Raw genomic sequence first — 11,889 nt, forward strand, 5'->3', positions numbered from 1 at the left:
ACATTTTTTGATTGCACCTCGACTCACGTTGGTTGAGCCCCATCCACTTTTTTCCATTATCAATATTTATTTACAGACACTGTTGTAAACTATAATCTAATCATATTTAAATTAATTTAATTGGAAAGGTAACTGCCAAGTTATTCCCCACATGCATAGGCAGACTATTTATTTGAGATCACACATATAGGCTACTAGGCGCACTTGATCTCGCGCGCCAGCCAGGAGAGTAGGCTACTGAAGTTGAAGCAGCGAATTCTGAGTGTGTGAATAATGCGACAAATATTTTAATACATTAGGTAGGCTAACGCACACAAATCAGAAAATCTGCGAGACAACAAAAATATTTTCACCCCAGTCTTCTCATTCCGACCGCGCCGCAGTGTCCGGACTCGCAGGTTTCAAATGGTTTTGAGAAGCCAGAGTTTACGTACATTGTTATGTCCATATTTGTATTGCACAAATAACACGTTTTTTTTTTTTACTTTTCATGGAAACTCCGTTGACTAGGCTTGATTGAATAGGAACATCAGTCTGAAGGCAAGTTGCTCCAGTAGTTCATAGTAAAGTGAATAATACTGATGAATGAAAATGTTACAATTTATTCTGTTCAGTCAGTACATTGACCAAATCACAGGAGGAACAAGAAACTTCTCCCCAATTTTAAAAGCCATAAATATTTTAAATGTTTATAAAATGTAATTTCATGGTTTAATTGCGGACACCTATCGATTGGATAGGTGTCCGCAATTAAACCATGAAATTACATTTTATAAACATTTAAAATATTTATCAACCATGAGTGGCTAAAACAGCTAAAACTACGTTTGAGGCATTTCCACCATATAACTTTTATGGCTTTTATTTTGGTAAATAAAAACATTTTGGCTTTTATTTTGGCTTTTAAAATTGGGGAGAAGTTTCTTGTTCCTCTTTGATCTCTACAAGTGCCTATAAGGGATTGAGTTCTGACTCCAGCAACATTTCCGGTTGCAGTTTTCTCATTGGAAACGTAATTGGCTCTTGTGATGTCGTATTATAGTGGTGTTGCAGGAGCTAGGAGGAGCCTGTGTCTTGTATAAAGATAAGGAAGTAAGAGGACGCGCTGTTAAATAATGTATGCTCATGTGAGCAAGTGAACTTGCATAAATGCCCATGTTAATTAGTAACTAACGTCTAGTTATTGCAATATCATACTCTATTCTAGTAAACCAGTATGAGAAGGACATCACCTCCAGACAGGAGCAGCAGACCTGAGTTACGCGTGAGACAGAAGATAACTTTCCAGACGAGTTCACCGTGTCAGCAGAAAAGACCACAGTAAAGATCAAACCGGAAAATTCAAGTTCTTGCGCACTCGACCTTCAGAGTGGATGTTCCGTAAGTGAAATATCCAATTACATGCTAAAACATGATAATAGGATCTCGCTTGCTCTGAACAGAGCGTTACAACGATACCCATTGTAAAAAAAAAAAACAACATCTGAACTATCTTGGCTTAACGATAAGAATCTTTCACCATTTCCTACCGAACTACATCCCCACTAGGCACAGAGGTCAGTTCTACGTCTACTTTGGATTAACATTAGATTGAGTTGTCAACGAAGCGTGAATTCAACGTGAAATCAACAACAAATGACACCATGTCATTGGATTTAGGTTAAAAGTTGGATGAAAAAAATACTAAATGCACTTACGTTGATTACTTTTTGCAAATCCAATCCGTTTTTCACATTGATTCAACGTCATCACATAGCTTTTCTTTGATTGAAATGACGTGGAAACAAACACACAGACAATGTTGATTCAACCAGTTTTTGCCCAGTGGGTCATGTCTTTTACTCATCACTGATCAACAATGGAGACACCTGTCCCTGAGCAGCTGCTGGCCATTCTAGAGGAGAACCTGTGTGAAATAAAACTGAAGAAATTCAAATGGCACCTGGTCCAGGGCATAAAAGGCTTCCCTCAACACATCCCAAAGGCCTGGCTGGACAAAGCCGACCACCAGGACACTGTGGATAGGATGGTGGCGACTTACGGCCTTGAGGGCGCAAAGAAGATCACACTGGAGATCCTGGGGAAGATGAAGCTGATTGATCGCACTAATAAGTGGACAGAACCAGCAGGTGAGATGATTTTAAAACATTAAAGGGATAATATTCATCATCATGATAGTCATATTGTGTTCGTATTGAAATGGCAATGGTCTGGCTCTGGCCTGTTCAAGGACTACAAGTTATACCCATTAGGGTATGGTATGTTCATGACAATATTATGATGCTGTGATGATGTACAGTTGATGTGTTTCAGAATGTATTGCCAAAATTCATGGTATCAATGTAAAACTGTAATCAATGTAAATAAAGGTTTGGGTTTGTGCTCCATTGTAGTTTTAGCACGGCTGTGATGGTCGATGGTACTACTCGGATAGCTCCTTATACAGTGGGGAGAACAAGTATTTGATACACTGCCGATTTTGCAGGTTTTCCTACTTACAAAGCATGTAAAGGTCTGTAATTTCTATCATAGGTACACTTCAAGTGAGAGACGGAATCTAAAACAAAAATCCAGAAAATCACATTGTATGATTTTTAAGTAATTAATTTGCATTTTACTGCATGACATAAGTATTTGATACATCAGAAAAGCAGAACTTAATATTTGGTACAGAAACCTTTGTTTGCAATTACAGAGATCATACGTTTCCTGTAGGTCTTGACCAGGTTTGCACACACTGCAGCAGGGATTTTGGCCCACTCCTCCATACAGACCCTTCTCCAGATCCTTCAGGTTTCGGGGCTGTCGCTGGGCAATACGGACTTTCAGCTCCCTCCAAAGATTTTCTATTGGGTTCAGGTCTGGAGACTGGCTAGGCCACTTCAGGACCTTGAGATGCTTCTTACGGAGCCACTCCTTAGTTGCCCTAGCTGTGTGTTTCGGGTCGTTGTCATGCTTGAAGACCCAACCACGACCCATCTTCAATGCTCTTACTGAGGGAAGGAGGTTGTTGGCACAGATCTCGCGATACATGGCCCCATCCATCCTCCCCTCAATACGGTGCAGTTGTCCTGTCCCCTTTGCAGAAAAGCATCCCCAAAGAATGATGTTTCCACCTCCATGCTTCACGGTTGGGATGGTGTTCTTGGGGTTGTACTCATCCTTCTTCTTCCTCCAAACACGGCGAGTGGAGTTTAGACCAAAAAGCTCTATTTTTGTCTCATCAGACCACATGACCTTCTCCCATTCCTCCTCTGGATCATCCTGCCGTGTAGTTCTGGGCTGATCCCTCACCTTCCTCATGATCATTGATGCCCCACGAGGTGAGATCTTGCATGGAGCCCCAGACCGAGGGTGATTGACCGTCATCTTGAACTTCTTCCATTTTCTAATAATTGCGCCAACAGTTGTTGCCTTCTCACCAAGCTGCTTGCCTATTGTCCTGTAGCCCATCCCAGCCTTGTGCAGGTCTACAATTTTATCCCTGATGTCCTTACACAGCTCTCTGGTCTTGGCCATTGTGGAGAGGTTGGAGTCTGTTTGATTGAGTGTGTGGACAGGTGTCTTTTTATACAGGTAACGAGTTCAAACAGGTGCAGTTAATACAGGTAATGAGTGGAGAACAGGAGGGCTTCTTAAAGAAAAACTAACAGGTCTGGGAGAGCCGGAATTCTTACTGGTTGGTAGGTGATCAAATACTTATGTCATGCAATAAAATGCAAATGAATTACTTAAAAATCATACAATGTGATTTTCTGAATTTTTGTTTTAGATTCCGTCTCTCACAGTTGACGTGTACCTATGATAAAAATTACAGACCTCTACATGCTTTGTAAGTAGGAAAACCTGCAAAATCGGCAGTGTATCATACTTGTTCTCCCCACTGTATATGACCTCAGCACGTGCTTAAAGCCATGCTAAAACCACCATGAATCATACCCCCCCCTCCCTCTCTTTCTCAGCCCGGAGTGCTCCAGCAGTGGTTCAAAAAGTCAAAGGTAAGTAATACAAATGAACACAACCGCTACATTTGATACGGGGCACGTCATATTCTGTTTGTAATCTGGTTTTCTGGTTGAGAAAATCAAAACAATCCATGACAAAATCAAAACATCCTAAGATTAATGCAATTCCATGCAATGTAATCTGATGACTGTAACCATAGAAAAATATTGTAAAAATATGGCTGAAATTACCACAATCTTTAACTCAATAACCCCTCTACTAATAAACTATGGTCAACTTCCTGTCTATTTGAAATGTTATGATTATTTTGCTTATGATCACTGTCAATTTCTCACTGTCACCCTATGTGTTGAGCTATTCAATTCTCATAGAAAAATGATTTTGTTGCAAATGCAACTGTGGCCATGTAAAGAATTGTTAGGCTACTCATTTGAAATCCTCAGGTGGCCACCTTGTTACCAAAAGTCTGTGTGAGACCTGGCACAGTAAAACCATTTGATTGCAAAAGCTACTGCCTCCCATACATCATAAAGGCCCTTCAGCATAATACAAAAAAAAATGTTTTACCCATACCACAGCAAGTTCGCACGGGTGTGTAGAATCTGCTGGTGTGCTGGTTCTGAAGTAGCGAAAGAGCGCTTTTCTTGTGCCGAGTTGCGTTAGCTCTGTAAAGTCGTGAAATCGGATCTTTGGGCGTCGTTTGAAAGGCACATGGGAGTTACCACAGGTTATGTTGATGAGTCTCCCTTTTACCTGGGCCTTTTCCCATATTGGACTAGAACATATAGGCTACACTACAGGCTTATCAGTTTTGGATACCAAATCTAGCCTACTGTCTGGAATTTATTTTGCGTTGGTCTGCAAATGTGATCAAAGGTGCATGTGTTTTTATTATAGGCTAAAGTTGTAAAGAATAAACTGAATCCATCTTTGTTTTTCCTTGCAATCGAAGATGAACTGAAATCGTACCTAAAGAAGAAATATGACCAAATATATGAGGGGACGTCAAAGAAAGGGGATTTCGTCTATCTAAACAAGATCTACACTGAGCTTTATGTGATTGATGGGGCCATGGGAGGGGTCAGTGGTGATCACGAGGTCAGATGTCTGGAATCCAGAACACCAGCCACAGGAGAGACCGTTATTAAGCTCAGTGAAATATTCAAACCCCAGCCTGATCAGAAGAAACGTATCAGAACAGTGCTTTCACTGGGCATCGCTGGCGTGGGGAAAACTGTCTCTGTTCAGAAGTTTATTCTAGACTGGGCAGAAGGAAAGGAGAACCAGGACATTGATTTCATCATTCCACTTCCTTTTCGCCAAATCAATAAAATAAGAGAAGAAGACTGCAGTTTGATTGACCTGCTTCATCAGTTCTTTCCCTTCATGGAACCAATCGATACTCTGGCGGAAGGTTTTAAGGTTCTGTTCATCTTTGATGGTCTGGACGAGAGTCGACTCCCTCTGGCCCTTAATCATAATAAAGATGTGGCTAAAGACACAAAGACCGCTCCGCTGGACGTCCTGATAACAAACCTCATCACAGGACAGCTCCTCCCTTCTGCACTCATCTGGATAACCTCCCGACCTGCTGCAGCCAATCAGATTGATCGAAACTATATCCACCAGTGGACAGAGATACGAGGGTTCAATGACCCTCAGAAGGAGGAGTACTTCAAGAAGAGATTCAGTGATGATGACCAGGCCTACAGAATCATCAACCATATAAAGGCTTCAAGGAGCCTCCACATTATGTGTCACATACCAGTGTTTTGTTGGATTTCAGCCACTGTTCTGAATGCTATCCTGAGTAAAACAAAGAGTGGAGAGATGCCAAAGACTCTTACTAAAATGTACGAACACTTCCTGCTCTGCCAGACTGATAAAATGACAGAACAGAAGTATCCCACAGGTAGTAAAAACGTTGTCCTTCAACTAGCAAAACTGGCATTCTGTCAACTGCAGAAAGGACAATTGATCTTCTATGAGAAAGACCTGCGAGAGAGTGGTATTGACGTTGAGGTGGCTATAGTGTACTCAGGTGTGTGCACTGAAATATTTGTGGAGGAGGAGAAAGTGTTTAGCTTTGTGCATCTGAGTGTTCAGGAGTTCCTTGCAGCTGTATATGCTTACCACTGTCACACAATAGACCACAACAATGTTCTTCTCCCAAAGCCAACAAGGAAACATTCAATATTTTGTTTTGCATGTATTCCACAGTCTTCAACATCTGTGTTTGACTTGCATAAGACGGCAATTGACAAAGCCTTAGAGAGCCAGAATGGACACTTGGACCTTTTCCTCCGCTTCCTGCTTGGTCTTTCACTTGAGACCAATCAGAGACTCCTGAGTGGAATCCTACCAGAGACAAAGGACAGAGAGGACGTTGAGAAAACAGTCAGCTACATCAAGGTGAAAATCAGGGAGGACCTTTCTCCAGAGAAGAGCATCAACCTGTTTCACTGCCTGAGTGAGCTGAAGGATGAGTCTCTGGTTCTGGAGATCCAGAGCTATCTGAGATCAGGGAGTCTGTCAGTGATGGCCCTGTCACCTGCACAGTGGTCAGCACTCACCTTTGTGTTAATGACATCTGAGGAAACACAAGAGACGTTTGACCTGAAGAAATACGTCAGATCAGAGGAGGGCCTCCTGAAGCTCTTGGCAGTCATCACCTCCTGCAGGCATGCTCTGTAAGTAGGCTACTAAATGTACAGTTGGTCTTTGTATATCCCAGGGACAGATGTTATATATTTATCGGTCTCCCTAAAATGCCTTCTCTCCTTTATACATAACCTCCTAAAAGTGTCCATTATCTTATCGATCACAGTGAACTACAACAACAAATATTCAGAACATTTTATTAAGTTTGACCTTATTATCAATACACAATACTGACATGTATTAATTCTCTATATAGTGTTCTGCTTCTGTCTGTAGATAGAATTTATACAATGTTGCCAAGTGGCAAAACCGTAAGTGTTGTCAAACATTTCCACATGTTCTACGTTTTTGATCTGCTCTTTCCAAAGTAGAATTGAAAACATAATTGTCATTGTCGAATTGAGAACAGTTAAATTAATTGCACCATCCTAGCTAATTACAAGCGCTTGACACCAGACGAGTAATGAAATGGATGTGCCATACAAAATTTAAAAATCTAATGCAGACACCTCCATCAGCGAGAGAGAGATTAGAGAAGGATACTACTACTTTATACAACGGTTTGTCTAATCCTGGACACTGATTTAGTTAAAACCACATTCCAGCCGGTGTCTGTTCCTCAAGTTTCCACCGGCTAAATTTATGACATTAAAATGCCTATTTACTCTGTTCCATCTGACTGTGCAATCCACTGTCTCATCAGCCCAGCCAGGCAATTTATAAACTTGATCTCCACTATAAAAAACATCTAGACATTATCTCACATTTCTTGGTTTTCAGTAGCAGAGATTTGTAGAAAACTTGTGGTCTGTCTCTCTGATATTTGCAACATTGTTTCAATATTGAAATTTGATCTCCAGCTGTCCCATAGTAATTAATGTGTTGGGAGTCGGGACGAGACAGACAGGCGGGAAGCGTTTCTCAGCCAGTCGAAATCATGAATCGCCATCATTTTTATGGACATATACAAAGAAATGTCAATAGAAAACAGGTGAAACTAAATGTCTTTCCAGTTTGAAGTGATTGTGTTCGCTGTGTTGTTGACCAGCTCCTCTGAACAACAGTGTCCTGATGAGAGCACACATTTTCTATGCAAGGTGAAATCACGCATCATTAGCTCATTCTTATTGATGTATCCAAATAAATGTCACTAGAAAACAGCTTATGCGGTGAACAGGTTGAAATAGCAGGTACGGTAGAGGGAGAGAGTTGAAAACAGCAGGTCTGGGACAAGGTAGCACGTCCGGTGAACAGGTCAGGGTTCCATAGCTGCAGGCAGAAGAGTGGAAACTGGAGCAGCAGCACGACCAGGTGGACTGGGGACAGCCAGGAGTAATTAGGCCAGGTAGTCCTGAGGCATGGTCCTAGGGCTCAGGTCCTCCGGGAGGGGAGGGAGGGAGGGAGAAATTAGAGGGAGCATAATTAAATTCACACAGGACACCGGATAAGACAGGAGAATAACACCAGATATAACAGACTGACCCTAGCCCCCCGGCACATAGACTCATAGATACACTCAGACCTAGAAAAATTCTTGCTTGAGAAATTGCTCTTGCTAAGAAGCTATTGTGGTTTCTTTTTGACCATTTCGATTTGAAAACAATCACAGTAAGGTACTCAATTGTTACCCAGAAATGATTTGATATTCAGATAAAAACTGCTGCATTGGACCTTTTTAATGAATACACTATGAGGAAAGGCTATGCAATTTAACATGTGTGTGATTCTGTGAAAAACATTATTCTCCAGACTAGATGGCTGTAACCTTACAGCAAGATGCTGTGAAGTGTTGGCCAAAGCTATCGGCTCAAACTACTCTTACATGAGCGAGCTGGACCTGAGTGACAATGACCTACAGGATTCAGGAGTGATGCTGCTCTCTGCTGGACTGAGGAGTCCACTCTGTAAACTGGAGACACTAAGGTGAACAATTCTGGACTTGAATTGGTCTATCAGTTTATTTGTTCAATTACACTTTCTTTGTTCATATACTTTTTTCCCCACCAGACTGAATAGATGTAACCTCACAAATAACTGCTGTGCAGCATTGGCCTCAGCTCTGACTCTGAGGTCAAACCCCTCACACATAAGGAAGCTGGACCTGAGTGACAACAATCTAGAAGACTCAGGGGTCCAGAAGCTTTCTGATAGACTGAAGAATCCACAATGTAAACTGGAGACACTGGGGTCAGTTGCTTTGGGTTAAATGGGGCAATTTTCTAGGACCTTTGTATAAAATGTCTGTAGCTATCATAATGTATCAGTATGAGTGTGTTCAATGTAAGCTTGAATAAAACTTGATCTAGCCTTTGGTTTATACCTGTGAACTGAAGAAGAGGAGGCTGAAGATGGCCACTGTTCCCACAGGTTGTCTTTCTGCGGCGTCACAGAGGAAGGCTGTGCTTATCTGGCTTCAGCTCTGAGGTCAAACCCCTCCCACCTGAAAGAGCTGGACCTGAGCTACAATCACCCAGGAGATTCAGGAGTGAAGCTGCTCTCTGCTGGACCACATACAGTCAGGTGGGTAATAACGATACATACTGTGGGGTGATCAACACTAATGCTACAAAATACTAATTCTGTGCTCTTCTCTTACTAGTCTTCTCCCTGGGGGAAAATACTGGTTCTGCAGCAGATGTAAGTGTGTTGGCTACTTTGCGCTCAGTCTGCATGTTAGCGCTGGATTAAATTGATACTAAAAAAAGAGATTACTCAGAGTTCCGTGCTTGATTACATCGAAAAAGCCACACAAACATTAGGAACACCTAATAGCAGGTGTCCTTTAATGTTTTGTATATTCGGTGAACAAAAATAAACGCAACATGTAAAGTGTCGGTACCATGTTTCTTGAGCTGAAATAAAAGATCCCAGACATATTCCATATGCACAAAAAGCTTTACTTTCAAATTCTGTGCACAAATTTGTTTACATCCCTGTTAGTGAGCATTTCTCCTTTGCCAAGATAATCCATCCACCTGACAGGTGTGGCATATCAAGAAGCTGATTAAACAGCATGATCATTACACAGGTGCACCTTGTGCTGGGGACAATAAAAGGCCACTCTAAAATGTGCAATTTTGTCACAAAACACAATGCCACAGATGTCTCAAGTTTTGAGGGAGAGTAAAATTGGCATGCTGACTGCAGGAATGTCCACCAGAACTGTTGCCAGAGAATTGAATGTTCATTTCTTTACAATAAGCCGCCTCCGTCATTTTAGATAATTTGGCAGTATATTTTGACTTCAGATTGGATAAGACAGTTGAAGTAAGCTCATGAGGCATTTATAAGATATACTCTTTAAGAATCAATGGCTATGATTAATTTAAAAAGTCCAAAAATTTACCAATTCCGGATTGCCCCTTCAAGACTAATAATGAATGTGTACTGTATCAGTATGCATTTAATAGAACACAGTTTAAATGACTTGCTTACACTTTACATAATTATGTAAATATTGATCCTTTTTTTCTCTTCATTCCCTCATCAGATGCCTGTGACCTCACACTGGACCAAAACACAACATGCAGAGATCTCTCTCTGTCTGAGGAGAACAGGAAGGTGACATGGGCGACCAGGAAGCAGCTATACCCTGATCACCTTGAGAGATTTGACTACTTTACACAGGTGCTGTGTAGAGAGGGTCTGAATGGCCGCTGCTTCTGGGAGGTGGAGTGGAGTGGGAATAGGGTTGAAATAGGTATGACATATAAAGGAATCGGCAGAAGAGGACAGGTAGATGACTGTGTTTTTGGACACAATGACAAATCCTGGTGTCTTGATTGTACTAGTAACCAGTACACTGCCTGGCACAATAATAAGGATACTGCCATATCTGTCTCCTCTCGCTCCAACAGAGTAGGAGTGTCTCTGATTTGGTCGGACGGCAGGCTGTCCTTCTATAGCATCTCCTCTTCTAACACACTGACACACCTGCACACATTCCATACCAAATTCACTGAGCCCCTCTACCCAGGGTTTCTTATTACATACGACTCTTCTGTGACCTTGTGTCATAGATACCAAAAGAGATCCCAATAGTATGATATATTATTTTCCACTAGAATGAGGAGTCACCTCGTCCCCAGGCTCAATTTCTACCGTATATACAGTGGGGGAAAAAAGTATTTAGTCAGCCACCAATTGTGCAAGTTCTCCCACTTAAAAAGATGAGAGGCCTGTAATTTTCATCATAGGTACACGTCAACTATGACAGACAAAATGAGAAAAAAAATTCCCAGAAAATCACATTGTAGCAAATTATGGTGGAAAATAAGTATTTGGTCAATAACAAAAGTTTCTCAATACTTTGTTATATACCCTTTGTTGGCAATGACACAGGTCAAACGTTTTCTGTAAGTCTTCACAAGGTTTTCACACACTGTTGCTGGTATTTTAGCCCATTCCTCCATGCAGATCTCCTCTAGAGCAGTGATGTTTTGGGGCTGTCGCTGGGCAACACAGACTTTCAACTCCCTCCAAAGATTTTCTATGGGGTTGAGATCTGGAGACTGGCTAGGCCACTCCAGGACCTTGAAATGCTTCTTACGAAGCCACTCCTTCGTTGCCCGGGCGGTGTGTTTGGGATCATTGTCATGCTGAAAGACCCAGCCACGTTTCATCTTCAATGCCCTTGCTGATGGAAGGAGGTTTTCACTCAAAATCTCACGATACATGGCCCCATTCATTATTTCCTTTACACGGATCAGTCGTCCTGGTCCCTTTGCAGAAAAACAGCCCCAAAGCATGATGTTTCCACCCCCATGCTTCACAGTAGGTATGGTGTTCTTTGGATGCAACTCAGCATTCTTTGTCCTCCAAACACGACGAGTTGAGTTTTTACCAAAAAGTTCTATTTTGGTTTCATCTGACCATATGACATTCTCCCAATCCTCTTCTGGATCATCCAAATGCACTCTAGCAAACTTCAGACGGGCCTGGACATGTACTGGCTTAAGCAGGGGGACACGTCTGGCACTGCAGGATTTGAGTCCCTGGCGGCGTAGTGTGTTACTGATGGTAGGCTTTGTTACTTTGGTCCCAGCTCTCTGCAGGTCATTCACTAGGCCCCCCGTGTGGTTCTGGGATTTTTGCTCACCGTTCTTGTGATCATTTTGACCCCACGGGGTGAGATCTTGCGTGGAGCCTCAGATCGAGGGAGATTATCAGTGGTCTTGTATGTCTTCCATTTCCTAATAATTGCTCCCACAGTTGATTTCTTCAAACCAAGCTGCTTACCTATTGCAGATTCAGTCTTCCCAG

General features: G+C 42.0%; 1 protein-coding gene across 1 annotated transcript; it reads left to right on the forward strand.

Moving 5' to 3' along the window:
- Window positions 1–1,767: 1,767 nt before the first annotated feature.
- LOC121581970 (NACHT, LRR and PYD domains-containing protein 3) lies at window positions 1,768–10,754 on the forward strand. The gene is made up of 8 exons (XM_041897420.2): window positions 1,768–2,129; window positions 3,963–3,998; window positions 4,919–6,656; window positions 8,377–8,550; window positions 8,635–8,814; window positions 8,995–9,147; window positions 9,227–9,264; window positions 10,118–10,754. The coding sequence occupies exons 1-8, from the start codon at window positions 1,859–1,861 to the stop codon at window positions 10,666–10,668; spliced, it is 3,141 nt and encodes a 1,046-aa protein (XP_041753354.1). The 5' UTR covers window positions 1,768–1,858; the 3' UTR covers window positions 10,669–10,754.
- Window positions 10,755–11,889: the final 1,135 nt, after the last annotated feature.

The sequence above is a fragment of the Coregonus clupeaformis genome, chromosome 15 (genome assembly GCF_020615455.1).
Source record: "Coregonus clupeaformis isolate EN_2021a chromosome 15, ASM2061545v1, whole genome shotgun sequence".
Classification (NCBI taxonomy): domain Eukaryota; kingdom Metazoa; phylum Chordata; class Actinopteri; order Salmoniformes; family Salmonidae; genus Coregonus; species Coregonus clupeaformis.